The sequence below is a fragment of the Empidonax traillii genome, unplaced genomic scaffold (genome assembly GCF_003031625.1).
Source record: "Empidonax traillii isolate 1590-97213 ecotype Southwest subspecies unplaced genomic scaffold, ASM303162v1 scaffold761:size885847, whole genome shotgun sequence".
Lineage (NCBI taxonomy): Eukaryota > Metazoa > Chordata > Aves > Passeriformes > Tyrannidae > Empidonax > Empidonax traillii.
The window spans coordinates 633,714-650,041 of record NW_020955954.1 but is presented as its reverse complement, the minus strand read 5'-3'; the positions used below and the strand labels follow the sequence as shown (position 1 = coordinate 650,041).

General features: G+C 68.5%; 2 protein-coding genes across 3 annotated transcripts in view; one reads left to right on the top strand and one right to left on the bottom strand.

The window, feature by feature from the left end:
• Positions 1 to 8,282: 8,282 nt before the first annotated feature.
• ATP5F1D (ATP synthase F1 subunit delta) lies at positions 8,283 to 11,108 on the bottom strand. The gene is made up of 5 exons (XM_027901048.1): positions 10,974 to 11,108; positions 10,087 to 10,240; positions 9,654 to 9,742; positions 9,088 to 9,215; positions 8,283 to 8,405 (listed from the first exon to the last, which is right to left on the bottom strand). The coding sequence occupies exons 1-4, from the start codon at positions 11,106 to 11,108 to the stop codon at positions 9,093 to 9,095; spliced, it is 501 nt and encodes a 166-aa protein (XP_027756849.1). The 3' UTR covers positions 8,283 to 8,405; positions 9,088 to 9,092.
• Positions 11,109 to 11,493: 385 nt separating this feature from the next.
• The window catches only part of CBARP (CACN subunit beta associated regulatory protein), a 9,204-nt gene continuing 4,369 nt past the window's right edge, over positions 11,494 to 16,328 (top strand). Inside the window, exons 1-7 of one of the 2 annotated variants that reach the window (XM_027900976.1) lie at positions 11,494 to 11,903; positions 14,093 to 14,164; positions 14,709 to 14,854; positions 14,951 to 15,012; positions 15,256 to 15,421; positions 15,499 to 15,673; positions 15,859 to 16,011. In XM_027900976.1, coding sequence (XP_027756777.1) covers positions 14,117 to 14,164; positions 14,709 to 14,854; positions 14,951 to 15,012; positions 15,256 to 15,421; positions 15,499 to 15,673; positions 15,859 to 16,011 — 750 coding nt within the window. In that variant the 5' untranslated portion in view covers positions 11,494 to 11,903; positions 14,093 to 14,116. Of the gene's footprint in view, positions 11,904 to 13,311; positions 14,165 to 14,708; positions 14,855 to 14,950; positions 15,013 to 15,255; positions 15,422 to 15,498; positions 15,674 to 15,858; positions 16,012 to 16,328 lie in introns of those variants that run through there. The other variant, XM_027900977.1, reaches the window with a different exon arrangement.

Below are 16,328 nucleotides of genomic sequence, written 5' to 3'. Positions count from 1 at the left end.
GTGGCCCTGCTGCCACGGTGAGGCCAAGGCTATTCTGAGCTCCCTGAGCTCATGGGCCCCTTCAGGACGCTGAGCTCCCGTCCCTGCTGACACCAGGCAGTGGCTCCCGGCCCCCATGACCCTCCCCCAGCCAGGGGTGAGCAGAGGTTTGGGTCCCAGCCCTGCTTCAGCCTGGATTCCTGCTGGGAGGGGCAGGAGAACTGCTCCCCATCCCTGGCCACCTCCTGTCCTGCCCCAGGCCCAGCTCTGCCGCTGTCCCGCTGCCCCAGTGCCCCCCAAACCCTGTCCTGTGCCCCAGTCTGTGCCATGTGCCAGTGCTGGTGTGGCAATTGGCAATCACGGGAATCCCCAGGTCAGGAGAGGTCCTGGCGGTTACATCAGCACCCTGGGCCGATGCTGCCAGCTCGTGCCCACCAACAGGACACTGCCCTGGGTGTGGGCCGGGGGCTGAGACCCCCCAGTGGGGAAGGATTCAACTCCTGCACCCAGGGAGCCCTGGAAACACAGATGGGAAACTGCCAGGGTGGGAAGGGGCTCCCAGGGCAGAGACCCCAGTCACCACATCCAACAGACACCAGAGCGCTGATCTCCCAAACCCCCTGCACCCCCTGACCCCCCGCACCTCCTCCCTCAGCGTCAGTGGCTGCTTCCCAGACGCTGCCACATTTCTTGGTTTGTTTTAAATCCCGGCTCCAGGAGTCAGCCGACAGCTCAGCTGTTGTTGGTGGTGTTGTTATTATTATTGTTATTATTGTTATTATCATTATTATTGTAAATGCTTGAGCAAGTTGCCAGCCTTGGGGAGGGGAAGGACTCAGGATTTTGGGAGCCTCCTTGGATACACACTGAACCTTGATCCTGGGGTGGCCCGGGCTTGTAAATCCATGGGAAAGTAACCCCCTATCCTACCATATCCCATCCCACTCCATCCCACCCCACCCTGTCCCATTCACACCGCACCCCACCCCACCCCACCCTATCCCATCATCCCATTCCATCCCATCCCATTCCAGTCCAGCCCTCTGACCGGGCTGTGGGCTCACCCTGTGGGGCATCATCCCAGTCCTGCCTGCACACAGAGTGGTAGAGCCACGTGGGATGGATTCCGTGGATCTCAAGCCTGTGCCCAGGCTGGGGTGATGCCAGTGGGGGCTCCCTGTGTCCAGCAGGGGGGCAGGGGGGTGTGGGGTGCATGTCCTGCCAGGCTGCCCCAAGCACTGACACACGGGTGCTCACTCAGGGCGGCGGCATTCCCACCCCACGCCTGCCCTGGCTCCCCTTTGAGCTGCCTCAGGAATGTGGGAACCTCACCCAGGTGGGGAGTGCGGTGCAAGCCCAGGGCCGTGGGCACCCCTCCACCCTCCATCGCCCTGGGGGGCCGGGGACTGGCAGGGGGCCAGCAGCCCTTGGGCCCAGTGCTGTCCCTGGCCCTCTGCCAGGCTGGCACCCCCAAGTTCCTGAAGCCAGGGAGAGGGAACAGGATCCATGCGGGCAGGATGTGCCCCAGGAAACCCTGAGCTGGGCGGGATGGGGACGGGAGGAGGCACTTCCTCCTGGCCTTGTCCCTGCGCATCGGTGTGCAACCCCCCGCCCCGAGCAGGCACACGCGTGTGCACAGACACACGTGCTCCCCCCGCGCACAGACAGCGGCACACGCCTCCCATGTGTGTGCACACACTCGCCCCGGTGGGTGCTGCATCCCCACCCACGCTCCCTGCGCTACCCCCTCACACCATTCCCACACCCCCGCCAGGCCCAGCCGCACCCCCTCACTTCCCGGCCCCCTGCGCTCCCCTGCGGCCGCGGTTCCTGTTTACGGTGATGGAGCCGCCTGCTCGGCCCGCCCAGCACCGGGGGCGGCTGCCGGGGCAGGGGCATCGCCACGGGTCCCGCCACAGGGCCCCGGTGCAGCCTCCTCGCCCGTGCCTGACCCCGGTGCCGGTGGGGCTGGTTCCCGGCTGTGCGGGATCACCCGCTCCCCACGGAGCCACGGCTCATTCTGGGAACAGCAGCAGGAAATCCTGATGGGAGGAGAGCTGGACCCCGCATGGCACAGGCCCGGCGAGGCGAAGCTGCTGCGTGTGGAGGCACAGGTGCCCCTTCCCGCACCCTGCACTGCCCAGCACACCTGGACCATCTGGCTGGGGTGTGGCCCCTGCCCAGGTCGGGGGCTCAAGGGAGGTGCCGTGTCCGGGGTCCAGATGAGACGAGAGGAGCTGAGGGAGGAATCCAGCCCTGGGTCGGACCCACTGTGCCGCATTCCCCAGGGCCAAGCCACGCTGTGGGGAGCTGGACTCAGCTCATCCCGGCACCCGACCTGTGGGGAAACTGAGGCACCGGCTGGGGAAGTGACTCACCTGCACTGTGGCCTTTAAATGTGTTGCTCCGATTAGATAATGAGCGGAAGGATCAGAGGGAGCCCGACAGCCCCTCATTAAACCTTGGTCTCCCCACAGAGCCTTCAGCTCCATCAAAGCCTGTGGCCACCCGGGCCGGTGCTGGCCCACGGGACACAGCCCTGCCCCGAACCCACCCACTCACATCCAAATGGGGCCAGAGCACCTCACACCCATCCCCAGCAGAGGGTCCCTGCCCACGGGTTATTTTGCAGCCCCTCAGCAGGACCCTGCACCTTTGGGGTGCCCTGGCTGGGACATGAGGTGCAGGGGCTGTAGTCGGTGGGGTCGGAGCTGCAGCCCATCTGCCGAGACAGGATGTGGGGCCGGATGGGGGACACAATGTGGGGAAGTGAGGAGGGGACAGCAGGGACAGGGACATCTCACAGACACAGGCAGGGTCACAGCCCCTCTAGTCCCCAGTGCTCCCAGGCACCTGGAGCTCCAGCTCCCCCTGGCCCCCCACGTGCACTCCGGGTGCTCCCACCTCCTGCACCTGCCTGGCCCGGGGGGCCCTGCCTGCAGCGGCCTGTCCGCGGGCGGCCGGCACGCCAAGGAGCTGGTTGGGCTGGGCGGCTGTCGGGTGGGAGCGGGGTCTGCTCAGCCCACACAGGTGTGGCTGCGGCAGCAAAGCTCCGCGCCCGGCTGGCCCCGTCCTGCTGGGTGGCAGGAGCCTCCCGCACCGCTCGCACCCCGGGGCGCGCGGGCACACCCCGTCATTACCCCACAGCAGCTGCCGGCGCTGCCCGGGCAGGGAGGGGACAGCAGGGCTGGCCGGCACAGCCAGGTGGGGACGGGGAGGCTGGGAAGCCGTCGCCCACCCGTGTGCAGCCCTCTCTGCGTGGGACCCCGACACGTGGGGGATGCAGCCGGGTCAGGCCCAGCAGCTGCTCAGGACGTGCCCTGCGGGGCTGTGGTGCACAATGATCCCATTGAGGCCCTGTGTGGTGGGGGGGGGACACCCAAGGTGCCGGTGGCAGAAGTGACTCCAATGTCAGGCCAGGCCTCAATCCTGCTATTTATACAGGAGGGGCAGCCTTTGAGGGAACGGGCATGGAAGTGCTGCCGCCTCCTCCTCCCCACCGCATGCTGGGGCATCCCAAAGGGCAGTGGCCCCGGCCCCCCCAGCTTCCCCTCCCCACCCTGCACCCCAGCCCGGCGCCAGCCCCGCCCAGAAGAGCCCCAGCACCGGGACCAGCTGCAGCCGCTTCCTCCCGGCCGAGCCCTGCCAGGAACCAGGGAGCCCGCGGGGGCTCCGAGCCCCGGCTGCGGCCGAGGCAAAGGGAACCGAGCAGCGGATGGAGCCCCAGGGCCTGCGGGGCCTGCACTGGGCAACTGGGTGCTGGATGCCGGGATTCAGCTGGGAACTCCTTGGGAACCTCCCAGCTTTACCAAGGGCGAAGTCCCGGCACATCAAAGGCGGGCGGGGGCAGGGGGAGCCAGGGCAGGAGCCTTCGGTCCCTGCCAGCGCCCGGCTCTGCCGCCCCACGCTGCTCCCACCGCCCTGAGCTGGGGTCCCGTGCCGGCACACCTGGGTCCGGGGTCGTGCCCCCCGCGGCGTGGCACCCGGCCCATTGCTGTGGCAACCGCCACCAGCTCCGGGTGTATTTTCTGCACCAGGGCCGCCGTGGGAACCTGGACGGGTGCCACCTCATTCCGCTGGGCTCTCTGGGCCGCCTTTGTAGCCGGCCTCCAGCCCAGCTGGCAGCCGCTTCCTCCCCAGCCTCCCCCTGGCCCTGGCTGGTCTCGGCCCTGGCCGGGGGCAGCAGGAGGGGGCTTTGCAGGAACCCCCAGCATGGGGCCGTGCACCCCCTCTGGCCCCCGCGGCCTTGGGCTGGCTCCCAGCGGAGCTGAGCGTCAGCAGCCGCCAAGGCTGCCCCGAGCGAGGGCCGTGCCCGCAGCCCCCGGGGCCACCGAGCCCCTTCCAAGGCACCTGGCACCCCAGGTGCCACCCCCACCGCCCCTCGCCTGTCCCCGGCAGCTCCCAGGGGGCTTCCCAGGGGGCTCCCCCACAGAGGTGCCATCCCCCAACGCAGCAGCAGGGTCTGGGATTCCCATGTCCCGTCCCTGCTCTCCCCAGCGTGCGAGAGGCTTTCCCCATCCGTGCCTCAGTTTGCCAGGAGAACCTGCCCTGGGCCAAGTTTGCTGCTGGCCCAGGAGCAGCGTGACAAGCTCCGTCGTGCGCGCTGCAACACCCGCCCTGCTCAGCGCCCGCGGCGCCCGCTCCTGCGCCTGCATTTCAGGGGTGAGGCCGGGGGGACGATGCTCCCCATGGCTCCACCACCTGGAAACAAAGCAAAGCGCCCCTGGGACCAGGAACGAGGGGCCCCCTGAGACAGATCCCGGTGCTGGGCCCCGAGCCGGGTCCTGCTCCTGCCCACGGGGATTTTCCCTGAGCTGTGCCGTGCTCCCTCCACGGGGCCACGTGCGTGGGAGGGTGGCGGAAAAAGAGCGTTTTCCAGAGCTGGAAACCCAGAGGAAAAAGGCTGCCGGCCGGAACGATTAACACGGGCTGGTTAATCATTACAGCAACCCCCCCCACCCAAAGGAAGCTGCGAGGATTTGGCCTTCGAGCCGCCCAAGGGCAGCGTGGCCCAAGGACACGCTGGGCTGTACTGGCAGCATGCGGAGCCTCCACTGACCTTCCCATGCCAGGGCCGTGGGCAGCACCCACAGGCATGGGGGAGGGAGGGGGCTGGACCTGCACCTGGGCACTGCACGGCCTCGGCAGGGTCAGGCGAGGAACTGCCCAGCACCCTGGGGGTCCCCACGCTCCTGGAGGGCCGTGTGGGAGCTGCTGCCACCTCCCACAGCCCCCTGGCAGCGTGAGGGGTGGGGGTTAGCCCCTGTACCCCCACCCTGATGTTGCAGAGTGGGTGCTGTGGGTGTGAGGCAGCAGCAGGGGCAGGCAGGATCCCAAGCGGGGCCAGGCAGGATCCCAAGTGCCGAGGTTTGGGCAGGGAAAGGGGCGGCTCTGCAGGATGAGTCAGCCCGGCGGGAGCGGGGCGTCCTGGGGCTGCGGTGGGGTTTGGGGTTGTTTTTCCTGCAGAGAGAGGAGAGCTGGAACCTTTCGCCTGCATTTGGGACTGGGTGGGACGGGGAAATGCCACGCGGCCAAGCGCAGGGAGGGCCGGCAGCACTGGGAGATTTGGCCCGGCAGAGCCCGGCCCGTCTCGGAAATCATCCCCCGGAGAAGCGACGCCGCCGGCAGAATCCGTGATGCTTCACTTTCCGAGCGCTCCCGGCCCCGCTCCCCACCCTCCATCTGGCAGCAGAGGATGCGAGTCATGGGCAAGAGCCCTGGGTGGAAGGGGAGGAGGAGGGGGGCAATGCCGGCTCCCTGCTCCTGTAGGGTCAGGGGAGCTCTTCCCTCTCACACCCACTGCCCAGCCCAGAGCCAGACAGACAGACCCCAGGCTCCTGGAAATAACTCCACTGCACTGTGCAGATGCTCCCAGCCCTGCATGCCCCCAGCAGAGACAGGGACCCAAGGGCAGAGTTACCCCAGCACCCACCACCCCAGAAAGAGGTGGAGAAAGGCCTTTTGCCCAGCTGTGAATGGAGGTTGTGGTGCCCAAGGGCAGGTGCCAGCACTCCAGGGACTGCCAAGTGCCAGGCCAGTGCCACCATCTCCCCAATCCAGGCTGGTTTCGGGGAGAGGGGAGGGAGATTCACCCACTGAATCACATCATGGTGCACACTGTGGAGCTGCCTCCCAGTTCCCTACCCCCTGGCAGGGTTCATCCCCGCAGCACCGGCACAGCGAGCCGGGAGCAGGGCAGGGCTTTGCCTCTGGAGCAGCCACAGCTGCACGTCCCCTACACCAAATCAACCCATTTTCGTGGCATCCAGTGGGACGCAACTGCTGGTGGCTCCGGCGTGGGCAGCAGGAGCTGGGGGAGGAGAACGTGGCTCTGGCTCTGCAGAGCTGGATAACGAGCAGGGAGGGGAAGGGCCAGAGACAGAGGTGAGGGGCTCGGGCAGGAGGTCCCTGCAGGGAGTGGGCTGGGCTAGGAGTGTGGAGGAGCTCAGTGAATCGCCCACACGTGGCCCTGCACCCACAAAGTGCAGCTCATGGTGAGCAGGGCTGTGATACCGCTGGCCAGGGCTGCTCCAGTCCTGGCTCGAGACTAAGCCCTTTCCCTGCACCCACCAGGGCAGGAGAGGCCCCATCCCAGGACAGAGCAGGGACACTGTCCCCAGGGTCTCCGGACATGGAATAACTGGAGGTGCCCTCACTGCTCCCTCCAAACGCAGCCTACAAGTCCCAGCAGCCGCCAGGCCGTGGAGCTCCCAGCCAAGGGCACCCTGTGAGGGGCAGGGCTGGATTCCTCGGCCCCCTCGGCCCCCCCGGCGCTGGCGGAAGGCAGTGGGAAGAGCTGGCGAGAGGACGCTGACGGAGACACTTTTTTCCCATCCTAAAAATAGCAGCTGGCCGTTTCCCCAGCTTCCCGGCCTCGCCAACGCTCTTCCATTAGATGAAAAACCCAAGGCAGCCACCTTCCGTCAGCACGGCTGCGTGTGCCGGGGGAGGCTCACGCAGCCGAAATAGAAGCCGGGGACAGAGAGGGGCAGCGGGAGAGGGAGCGGGGCCGGCCGGCCCCAGTGATTCCCGAGACGTTTTAATTAGCACAGCCCCGACTCGGAGGATTCGCTCATGCTCGGTACAACGTCTGACCTTTGAAGAAAAAGAAGAAAGGGAATGAGAGGGGAAGGGGAAAAGGCACTGGAGCAGCTCAGGAGCTGGAAGTCGGCTGAGCTTCAAATAGGCTCCGCGTCAGGCACCGGGAGGCTTTTAATAAGCCACAGAGTGAGAAATTTAACACCACAGGCTCTATTTTTGATCACTTGTGAAGGGGGGGAGAGAAAGACAGAGCGAGCGAGAGGAGGGGGAGGAGGTGGCGGTGAGAAGAGGAGGCAGCCAAGATTACATCCTGGGTGGCAGCACCGAAAATAGCCGTGCCCCACTCCGGGAGGGAGCGGCGGGAGCCGCGCGGGGCCCGCGGGAGGCCGGAGCAGTGACCTCCCTGGAGCTGCTGCCCACACAGGCAGCCAACGTGCCTTCCCAGGCTGGAACACGGCGGGGAAGAGGGGATTAGAGCGTGGCAGCTCTGCACAGCAGAGGGAACCCGAAATCCCTCTGGGAGGGCGTGGGGAGGGTGGCACCGAGTGAGGGGCTTGGCAGCATCTCGTGCGGCGGGCAGGACATGCATCCCCGGTGCCTGGCACAGCCAGAGCCATCCCCTCGCTCAAACACGCCCTTCCCAGCGGCTCTGGGGCCCCTCCTGCTTCCTGGAGCCCCTCCTGCCTTCCCTGGGCTGTGATGAGTCCTGGGCAGCCTCCTCAGACAGGGCTAGGAATGCAGCAGGAAAGATTCCCACCACACACGGCATCTGCTTCCCTCTGCACCGAGCCCACCTGTGGGGGCAGGGGGAGCTCTGCCTGCTCTGTGCCAGCAGCAGCAACAGCAGGGGATGGGGCAGAGCCTGCCAGCTGTGAGCAGCACTGCGCTGGAACAGTCTGGCCAACGGGGATTCCTGCAGTGCCTGAGCTGGGAGGCCGAGGCAGAGCCAGTGGCAGGGCAGGGAGTCAGGACAGGACAGCTCTGGAACAGACCTGTACTCCTCCTGTGCTGCCATAATCCTGCTGTCCAGCTGGTTATTGGAGGTGGAGGTGGCTGGAGCACTGGGAGAGGGTTATAAACCTGTCTGAGGAGCCTCGCAGGGGCAATCTGCCCCGGGAATGCCCGGCTATCCCCAGGGCAGCACTGGTGCCACCTTCCCCGGATGGATCTGCCCCACAGCCCCCCGCATGGGGCAGGAGCCGGGAGCTGATCCCAGCTCTGGCTGCAATCCCTGTGTGGGAAGAAGGAAACGTGCCACGAGAGGGGGTTACATTTCCTTTTAATTGATGAGAACGTTTTCTCCACCTCCATTCGTCCCACTCCATCTGTGCAGCTGGGGAGCAGGACAGGGACAGGCTGGGAGTTCTGCACCCACGGTGGGATTCCTGCAACACACAAAGGGGGGCTGGGTTAGTGAGGGATGGGCTTGGCCAGGCTGTGGATCCCAACCCCGGGGCTTGGCCCTGCTCCAGCTGCTCAACTGCTGAGAGCAAACACAGCCAGGGTCTCCCTGCGAGCAAAGAGCACCCGGAGCAGAGATCAGGAGATAGTGGGAGCCGGTGCCCTGCTGTGCTCCGGGCTCAGGAAGGCTCTCAGTGACTCACCCCCCAGCACAGCTCACACTGCTGCAGAGTCCCCGACTGCCAGCACGTGGGAATGGCAGGAATGAGGCACAGTCTGAGCAGGGCAAAGGGGCCATGAGGTAAGAGCTTGGCTTCACCTCCCCCGAGACTGAAGCTGCCTGTCTTAGTGGGAGGGAGTGTGCGTGACAGAGGTCACGAAGAGGCCACTTACTGCCCAGGCCCCCCCGAGCTGTCCGTGAGCACAGCGGGGTCCTGGGGCACCAGCGAGGCCCTGGCAGTGACAGCAGCTCCTGGCCTGTTCCCATCTGGTGGCCCTGAGTCAGCTCTGGGCCGAGGACCCCAAGAGCTGAGGCCTGACCCCAGCAAGGCACAGCTGCAGTCCCTGCTCCCCAGGAGCACCACCCCTCGCCCAGCCCAGCAGCCCCACAGGGCTCGTCCCCAGAAGCAGGTCTGGACACTCATCCAGGCCCCAGGCGACCCTCACCTGAATCACTCCAGAGCCTTCACCAGGGCTTCGTTAGCTTCTACCTTAATCTGAGCTTCTGCTTTAGCAGCTTCGTCAGACGCTGCAGCCATTTCTGACACGGCCTTCTCCAGGTTGGATTTCGCAGTCTGAACACAGGGGCACAAGGAATGTGTCATTGGGTGACACCACAGCAGAGGGGACGATCCTACAGCCCCTGAGTCACCCCCTTCCTCCCCTTCCTTCCACTGCAGTTGTTGACCCCACAGACTGCTGACCTGGGGACCCTGTGGAGCAGCCCACACAGCTATGCTGGCCACAGACACGTTATCAGCAGGGAAAAGCTCTTTCTGGAGCCCAAGAGGGGTTGGGGACAAGGTCAGTGTCTGTCTCAAGGGTGAGAATAGCCTGGGGAAGGTGAAAGACTGCACAGTTCCCACTCCCTGGAGCCCTGAGCCTTTGATCCAGGTGATGGGGGGGTGCAGGCACAGCCCCTGCTCTGGGCAGGGGGAGCTCCTGAGCCAATGAGAATAGAGAAGTGGGGGGCAAAGCCTCTTGGGGAGCCCCCAAAGGCTCGGGGTACTCACAGCCAGGTCCAGCATGTCCATGGTCACTGCCTCCTCCGCCAGCACCTGCACTGTGGAGTCGGCGTTGACGGTGACGGAGCCGCTGCTCACTGCGAGGCACAGCAGGGGAGGGGTCAGCCAGGGGGGCTCATCCCCAGCACCTCCACCATCCCTTCCCCAAAACAAGCCCTCAGCACCCTCCTGTCACGCTCCCGATGTTCAGGGCCTCAGTTCCCACCCCCAGTGAAGGTGGAGCAGGGTATGCTTCCAAAGAGCCTGAGCAGAAGCAAGATCCAACCCCAGCCCCAGCTCCCAGGGCAGCTACGGCAGCCCCTGGCAGGGCTGGGAAAGCAGGAATCCCTGGAAGTGCACCAGGGCACACCTCCCTTGAGAAAGCACAAGAACACCATCCCCACACACACCTTTCCTCCCCAGCTCCTCCTGCCTTGCTCACCGAAGTACTTGGTGGCCGTCCCGTCCTCGGCGTAGACCGTGACAACGCCTGGCCGGAGCACCTGCAGCGTGGGGACGTGGGATGCCAGGATGCCAAAGGAGCCAGTCAGCGTGGGCACGTCCACCTGCTTCACGTTGGCACCGTTGTAGAACACCTGGACAGGGAGGACACGGGAAAACAGTCATCAGGAATGGGAGATGGAGAGCAGCAGGGAAGAGCCCAGGGATGCAGGGGGCAGCCAGCTCCATCCCGAGGGAGCATCCCAGCTCCATCCCAAGGGAACAGCTCCTGGCAGGTTCAGCACGCCCAGGTGTGCCCAGGACAGGCTGCACCTGCACAGGGAGGGAGCAGGGCCGGGCTCCAGAGGAGGGGTCCTGGCACGGGGAGTGGGGATGCGTTCCCAGCTCCCGGGGCACGGCAGGGAGGCGGCACACGCAGACACGGAGTCGGGAGTGGGCGAGAGGCGCCGGCACAGCCGGGAGCAGCCTGGGAAGCGCGTGGGGAGCCCTGAGCCGCTGTCCCCGCCGCGGCCCACGCGGCCGGGCTGTCCCTGTCCCTGTGGCCGCGCCCTGCCCCGGGGACAGCGTCGGCCCCGCCGCCCCCGCAGCCCCGGGCACGGCCCGGCCTCGTCCCGCTCCGGGCGGAGCAGGGGCAGGAGCGGCCCCGGGAGCGCCGCGGCGGGGACGGCCCGAGGTCAGGGCCAAGGTCAGCGCGGGGACAGCCCGGCCGGGCCGCGGGGGCCGCAGCGCCCCAGGCCCCGCTCTCGCCCCGGCCCCGGGCACCGACAGCCCCGCGGGGGCGGCGGCACCGGCCGCGTCCCGCCCGCCCCAAGCCCGCCGCGGGCACCGGGCGGGGCGGCGGCGACACCGGGGCCAGGCCGGCCGTACCTGCGTGGGCGAGGCGAAGGTGAAGGCCATGGCGGCGGGGCCCGCGGCGGGCTCGGCGTAGCCGCGGGCGGGCGGCGGGAGCAGCGCGGGGCGGGCGAGGCGGAGCAGGCGGTGGGAACGGAACATCGCGGCCATGGCGGCGGCGGCGGCGGCGGCGCGGGGCGGGCTGGGACGGAGCAGGACCACAGCTCCCGGCATGCCCCGCGCGCCGCCCGCCGCAGGAAGGAGTCACCCGCACCGCGGGGGCTCGCGGGAGTTGCAGTCCCGGCCCCGTCGGGTGTCCCGGGGCCGGGAGGTCACGGCCCGCTCCGCCCCCGCACCGAGGGGCAGCCGCACGCCCGGCCCGGCCCGGCCACGAGGGCTCTGGGGCGGGGATGCAGGCAGGGAAGTGGGACAGGTAGAGGTACAGGCAGGGCTGGGGCAGGCAGAGGGGCAGGCAGCGCTGGTACAGGCAGCGCTGCTACAGGCACGGTACAGGCAGGGATGCAGGCAGGGTGGTACAGGCAGGGATGCAGGCTGAGCTGCACGTAGGGCTGGTGCAGGCAGGCGTGCAGGCAGGGATGCAGGCAGGGCTGGGACCGTCAGGGGATCAGGCAGGGGTACAGGCTGGGCTGGTACAGGCTGGGCTGGTGTAGGCAGGGATACAGGCAGAGGTGATACAGGAAGGGGTATGGGCAGGGCTGTGGGGCAGGCAGGGGGACAGGTGGAGGCAGGGGTGCAGGCAGGGCTGTGGGGCAGGCAGGGGGACAGGCAGGGCTGTGGGGCAGGCAGGGGTACAGGCAGGCAGGGGTACAGGCAGGGCTGGGGCAGCCCCTGTCCCCACGTGACGCCCGCGCCGCGCGGGGGCGGCTCCGGTTCATTCATAAATCCCGGGGCCGCCCCGCCGCACCGAGCGCAGCGGCGGCGATGGAGCCCCGGTCTCGGTTGTAGGTGAGTGTCTGGCTCCGCCGCCTCGCGACAGCCCCTATCGCGACACACGGAGGCGGCCCGGCCGAAGGGAGACCATCACGCCCCACCGCGCGTGGAGGTCCCCGGCGCTCCTGCCTCGCTGTCACCAACCCTGTCACCAGCCCTGCCTGCATCCCTGCCTCCATCCCGCATCCCTGCCCCACATCCCTGCCTGCATCCCGCATCCCTGCCTCCATCCCGCATCCCCGCCCCACACCTCTGCCTGCATCCCTACCTGCATCCCATCCCGCATCCCTATTTGCATCCCACATCCTTGCCTGCATCCCCGTCACCGGGCTGGGGCGGGGGGATGCACGCAGGGGGACAGAGCGGGTCCCCCCCCCGCCCGCAGCCCAACCCCGGCCCAACCGGGCTCCGTGGGTCGCACACAAGCGTGGGGTACAGCCCCGACACGCCCCCCGCACCCCCTCCCACGTGCGGGGGCGCGGCAGCACCGGGGTCCCCCGGCCCCGAGCCCCCGCCCTGGGCACCACCGGCGGCCCCGGGGCCCGCCCCGTGTCCCCCCGCGGGGGCACAGCCCGGGGACCGGCCCCCTCCTCCAGACAATGGCCGTGCTGTTCCTGCTGGGTCGCCATGGAGACGGGATTCCTCCATGATGGGGAACAGGAGGGACATTCTTCCAGCTGCCCCCGGCCCCCCGGCGCCCCCCGCCTCGAGCCTGAGGGTGCCCCCCAGGGATCCCTCCCGCCGGGCCCCCATCCCGCGTGGAGCCGCAGCCTCTCTCCCGCCGTCCCCCCTGCCAGGCCCGGCGTCCCCCCACACCCCTGGCACACCGGGGGCGGTGGAGAGACCCCCCCCATCCTGTCCGGGGTGTCACGGGGTGGGTCTCCTCACCCTGTGCTGCATCACACCGGCTCGGAGGTGCCTGAGATGCACCGAGAGCCGGTGTGGGCATGGGGAGTCTCTGCCCCGGGAGATATCCCCCTAAGACCCCGATATCCTGTGCCAGGGCTACCCCCAGCCATCACCATCCCTGGCTGCCAGCTGCAACACGGCCACCGCTGTGCTGGCCCCACGAGTGACAGTCCCCACCCCTTCTCGGGCTCCATTCACATTTTTCACTGACCTAATTCTGAGCGGTTTCCTAGCGCCCACCCCTGCCTGGTCCAGGGGTCCCCAACACCAGCGTCACCCACCTCTGCCCATTCTGGGGGTCCCTGATAGCAGCATCAGCCCCCCAGCTCAGCCCCAGCCCCTCCAGCAGCTCAGGGATGTACGGAGGGGACACACGGAGGGGACTCACGGACCTGCAGCGGGAGCTGGAGCTCAGCAGCCCCCGGGAAGGGCTCCCCCGAACACGCGGCAGGGTGACAGGGTCCCCGCGGGGTGCCCAAAGGCCACGGAGGGGTGTGGGACCCCTATTCCGGTGGCTCTCGCTCCTCGGGAGCTCGGCTCGTCCCCCCCGGCCCCTCGGTGTCCCCCCCGCGCGGACCGCCCGGTGACGGAGCCGCTCTCGGGATGACTCACGAGCGTCACCCGTCGCTCTCCGGCGACACCCACGCCACGAGCTGTGGGGTGGCCACCTGCCCCCCTTCCCCGCCGGTGCCCCCAGCGCGGCTCGCTCCGGGCTCCCGCGGGCGGGGGTCTCCCTGCAGTGCCGACCCCTCCGGCAGCGGGGCTGGGGCTGCGTTTGGCCCCTGGGCTCCCGGGGACGGTGTCACCCCGGAACCGGGGCAGGGACAGTCCCCCCGGGCCGGCTCTGGCCACCAGCACCAGCCGCCGTTTGGGGTCTCCGGCCCCAGCCGGGCGTGGGGACCGCGACCGCTCTCCGGGGGCCGTGCCCACCCGAGTCCGCGGGCTGGGCGCTGGGGTGGCTGTGCCTCGCGGGGGCGAGGGGCTCCCCGAGGAGGGGCAGCGGTCCTGCCCCCTCCTCCCCATCCCTCCATCCCTGCTTCTCTCCTGACCACACCCTCCATCTCTTCATCCTCCCCCTGAGCACACCCTCCCTTCATCCCTTCATCGCGGTCCCTCCCTCCATCCCTCCCTCCCTCCCTCCCTCCATCTCTCCATCCCGGTCCCTCCCTCCCGGTCCCTCCCGGCAGCTCCGCACCGCGGTGCCGGGCAGGGGCCGGGGCAGGAGCCGCCGCCGCCGCCCCCGGCCCGGCCCCGCCGCCCCGGCCGGTGCCTCCCTCTGTCTCCCCCCGCACCAGGACACGCTCGGGCCGGGACGGACCATGAGCGATGACCCAACACCCTGGGACAACGCGACCGAGAGCGCCACGGTGAGTCCTGCCTGTCCCTGCAGCCCCTGCCGGCCCCTCCCGCCCCTGCCCACGCTGCCGGCCTCGGGGTCCCACGGGAGGGGAGATGCACGTTGGGAGCTGTGGGGTTCTCGTGGCCGCCGCGGGGCTGGGGTCTGTGCCCGGGTGGAGACAGCAGCAGCTCCAGTGTCACCCCCTGCTCTGCCGGTCCTGGGGGTGGGTGCCACCTCTCTGTGCCCGGGATGCCCTGGGTGCTGGGGGGTCTGGGGGCCCCTTTCCCCCTGCTGGGAGCCCTGAGCACCGTGGTGAGGCAGGAATGGGGGTCCTGTCCCCATCCCCGTCCCAGTGCCTGGCCCTGTCCCCATTCCCGTCGGTGCGGGGGCCGCGGGCGGCCCAGCCCCCCCAGCTGCCGTTGCCTTGGTGCAGGCAGGGCCCGGGGGCGGCGCGGGGGGGGGGTTTGGTGGCTCTGGGGAGCAGCGCTGGCGTCAGCGCGGCGGGGGCAGGTTCGGGCTGGGCCGGGGTCCCCCAGCACATCCCTGCAGCTCAGCCCCCCGGCCCCGGGCAGGCGGTGCCCGGCGAGGTGTCCCCCCAGGATGGGTACGTGCTGCTCCTCGCCCTGCTCTCCATCTTCATCGGGGGCACCCTGGTCCTGCTCTCGGGCATCCTGATCATCTGCCGCCGCTGCTGCGAGGCCGACCGCCGGCACTCCAGGTGGGCATGGGGGACCTCACTGTCCCCGGGGGCTGTGGCACTGCCAGGGGGGCAGGGGGGCTGGCATGGGCGCTGCTGACCCTTCCCCCCCCGCAGAGCCAGCGATGACCCTGAGAAAACCAACACCACTTACCTGGATGACTCACAGCCAGCACAGGGTGAGTGCCCAAAATGACCTGCCAGCCCCCCCAGCAGCACCCCCAGCTCCGGGAGTGGGGGTAAGGCAGCTCTTGGGCCCTCCATTGCCCGTTCCTCGCTGTGGAGTGGGACTGGCAGCTGGGAGGAGGGAATTCTGGGCTAGCATCGAGGCCATGAGAGCAGCAAGTTTTGCCAGGCCCCAGCTGGGGAAGCTGGGCTGCCCCACAGTGTGGGGAGCTGGTGGCTGACCCCCTGCCCCACAGATATCACTGTCAAAGTGGAGGATCCCGAGTGCCTGTCGTCCTCCAGCTACCGGGATGCAGAGAGCGAGCGGTTCCTGTCCTCCAGCTCCTCCACCGCCCGTCGCGTCTCCTTCAACGAGGCCGCGCTCTTCGACCAGAGCAAGAAGACCCAGGAGAAGGGGAGGAGGTGAAGCTCAGGGCTGGGGGGCCCTGCAGGACCCTGGCCTGGCCGGGACTGCCCCTCCTAACCCGGGTGTCCCGCAGGTACACGCTGACGGAGGGGGATTTCCACCACCTGAAGAACGCCCGCCTGACCCACCTGCACCTCCCGCCACCCGCCCTCAAGATTGTCACCATCCACGAGTGCGAGTCCAGCGAGAACAGCCTGGCCATGACCCCCCGCCTGCCCCTGCCCAAGCCCGGCCTTGCCATCTTCCAGGTGAGCCCTCAGTGCTCTGGGCACCGGTGGGACATGGGGGGCCAGGGGTCCAGGCCTCCTGCAGCTGGACTCGGGGTGGGAGTCTCAGGATATTGCTGGGAGTGGAGATGGGGGGTCCTAGAGTGCAGGGGCTCCTCCTGGTCCCCACCATCGTGCAGACCCCCTGAGCAGGCTCTGCCTTGCAGCCCCCCGCAGGGGCCCTGCCCCAGCCGGTGCTCCCCAGCCATGCCGTGGGCCCCAGCTCTGCCCTGCCCGGGGACACCTACAACTCCACCGTGGACACCAGCTTCACCGAGGCCAGCCCGGCTGCCTCCTCCGACTCCGGGGAGGGCCCCTCGGTGAGTGTCGGGGTGGGGGGCTGGGACTGGGCAGGGGAAGGGGCTCCCCAGCCTTGGCAGCCTGTGCAGACCCAGCGGTTCTTTCCTGCTCCCTCTCTACTCCCCCAGATCCCAGCCCTGCCCCCCCACTCTGTGCCAGGCCTCTGGGGAGAGACGTGGGCATCCAACTAGAAACAGGCTCTGCCCCCCCCACCCCGTCCCTGCCCTGGGGGACATTTGTGCATCTGCTGCAGCCCAGCTCGGCAGAGCAGACAAAGGAGCTGAGTGGGATACGGGGGGGTCAGGGGGGGCCATCAGTGGGGCCGAGTGGGCACTCA

Bases quoted from the DNA above. Each gene is read 5' to 3' on its own strand.
- ATP5F1D (XM_027901048.1), bottom strand. From the start codon at position 11,108: ATGGCCGCGATGTTCCGTTCCCACCGCCTGCTCCGCCTCGCCCGCCCC. The intron at 9,743-10,086 runs GTGAGCAAGGCA...TGTGCCTCGCAG, and splicing joins GACGGCCACCAAGTACTTCG to TGAGCAGCGGCTCCGTCACC. The intron at 9,216-9,653 runs GTGAGTACCCCG...CCCTGTGTTCAG, and splicing joins TGGACATGCTGGACCTGGCT to ACTGCGAAATCCAACCTGGA.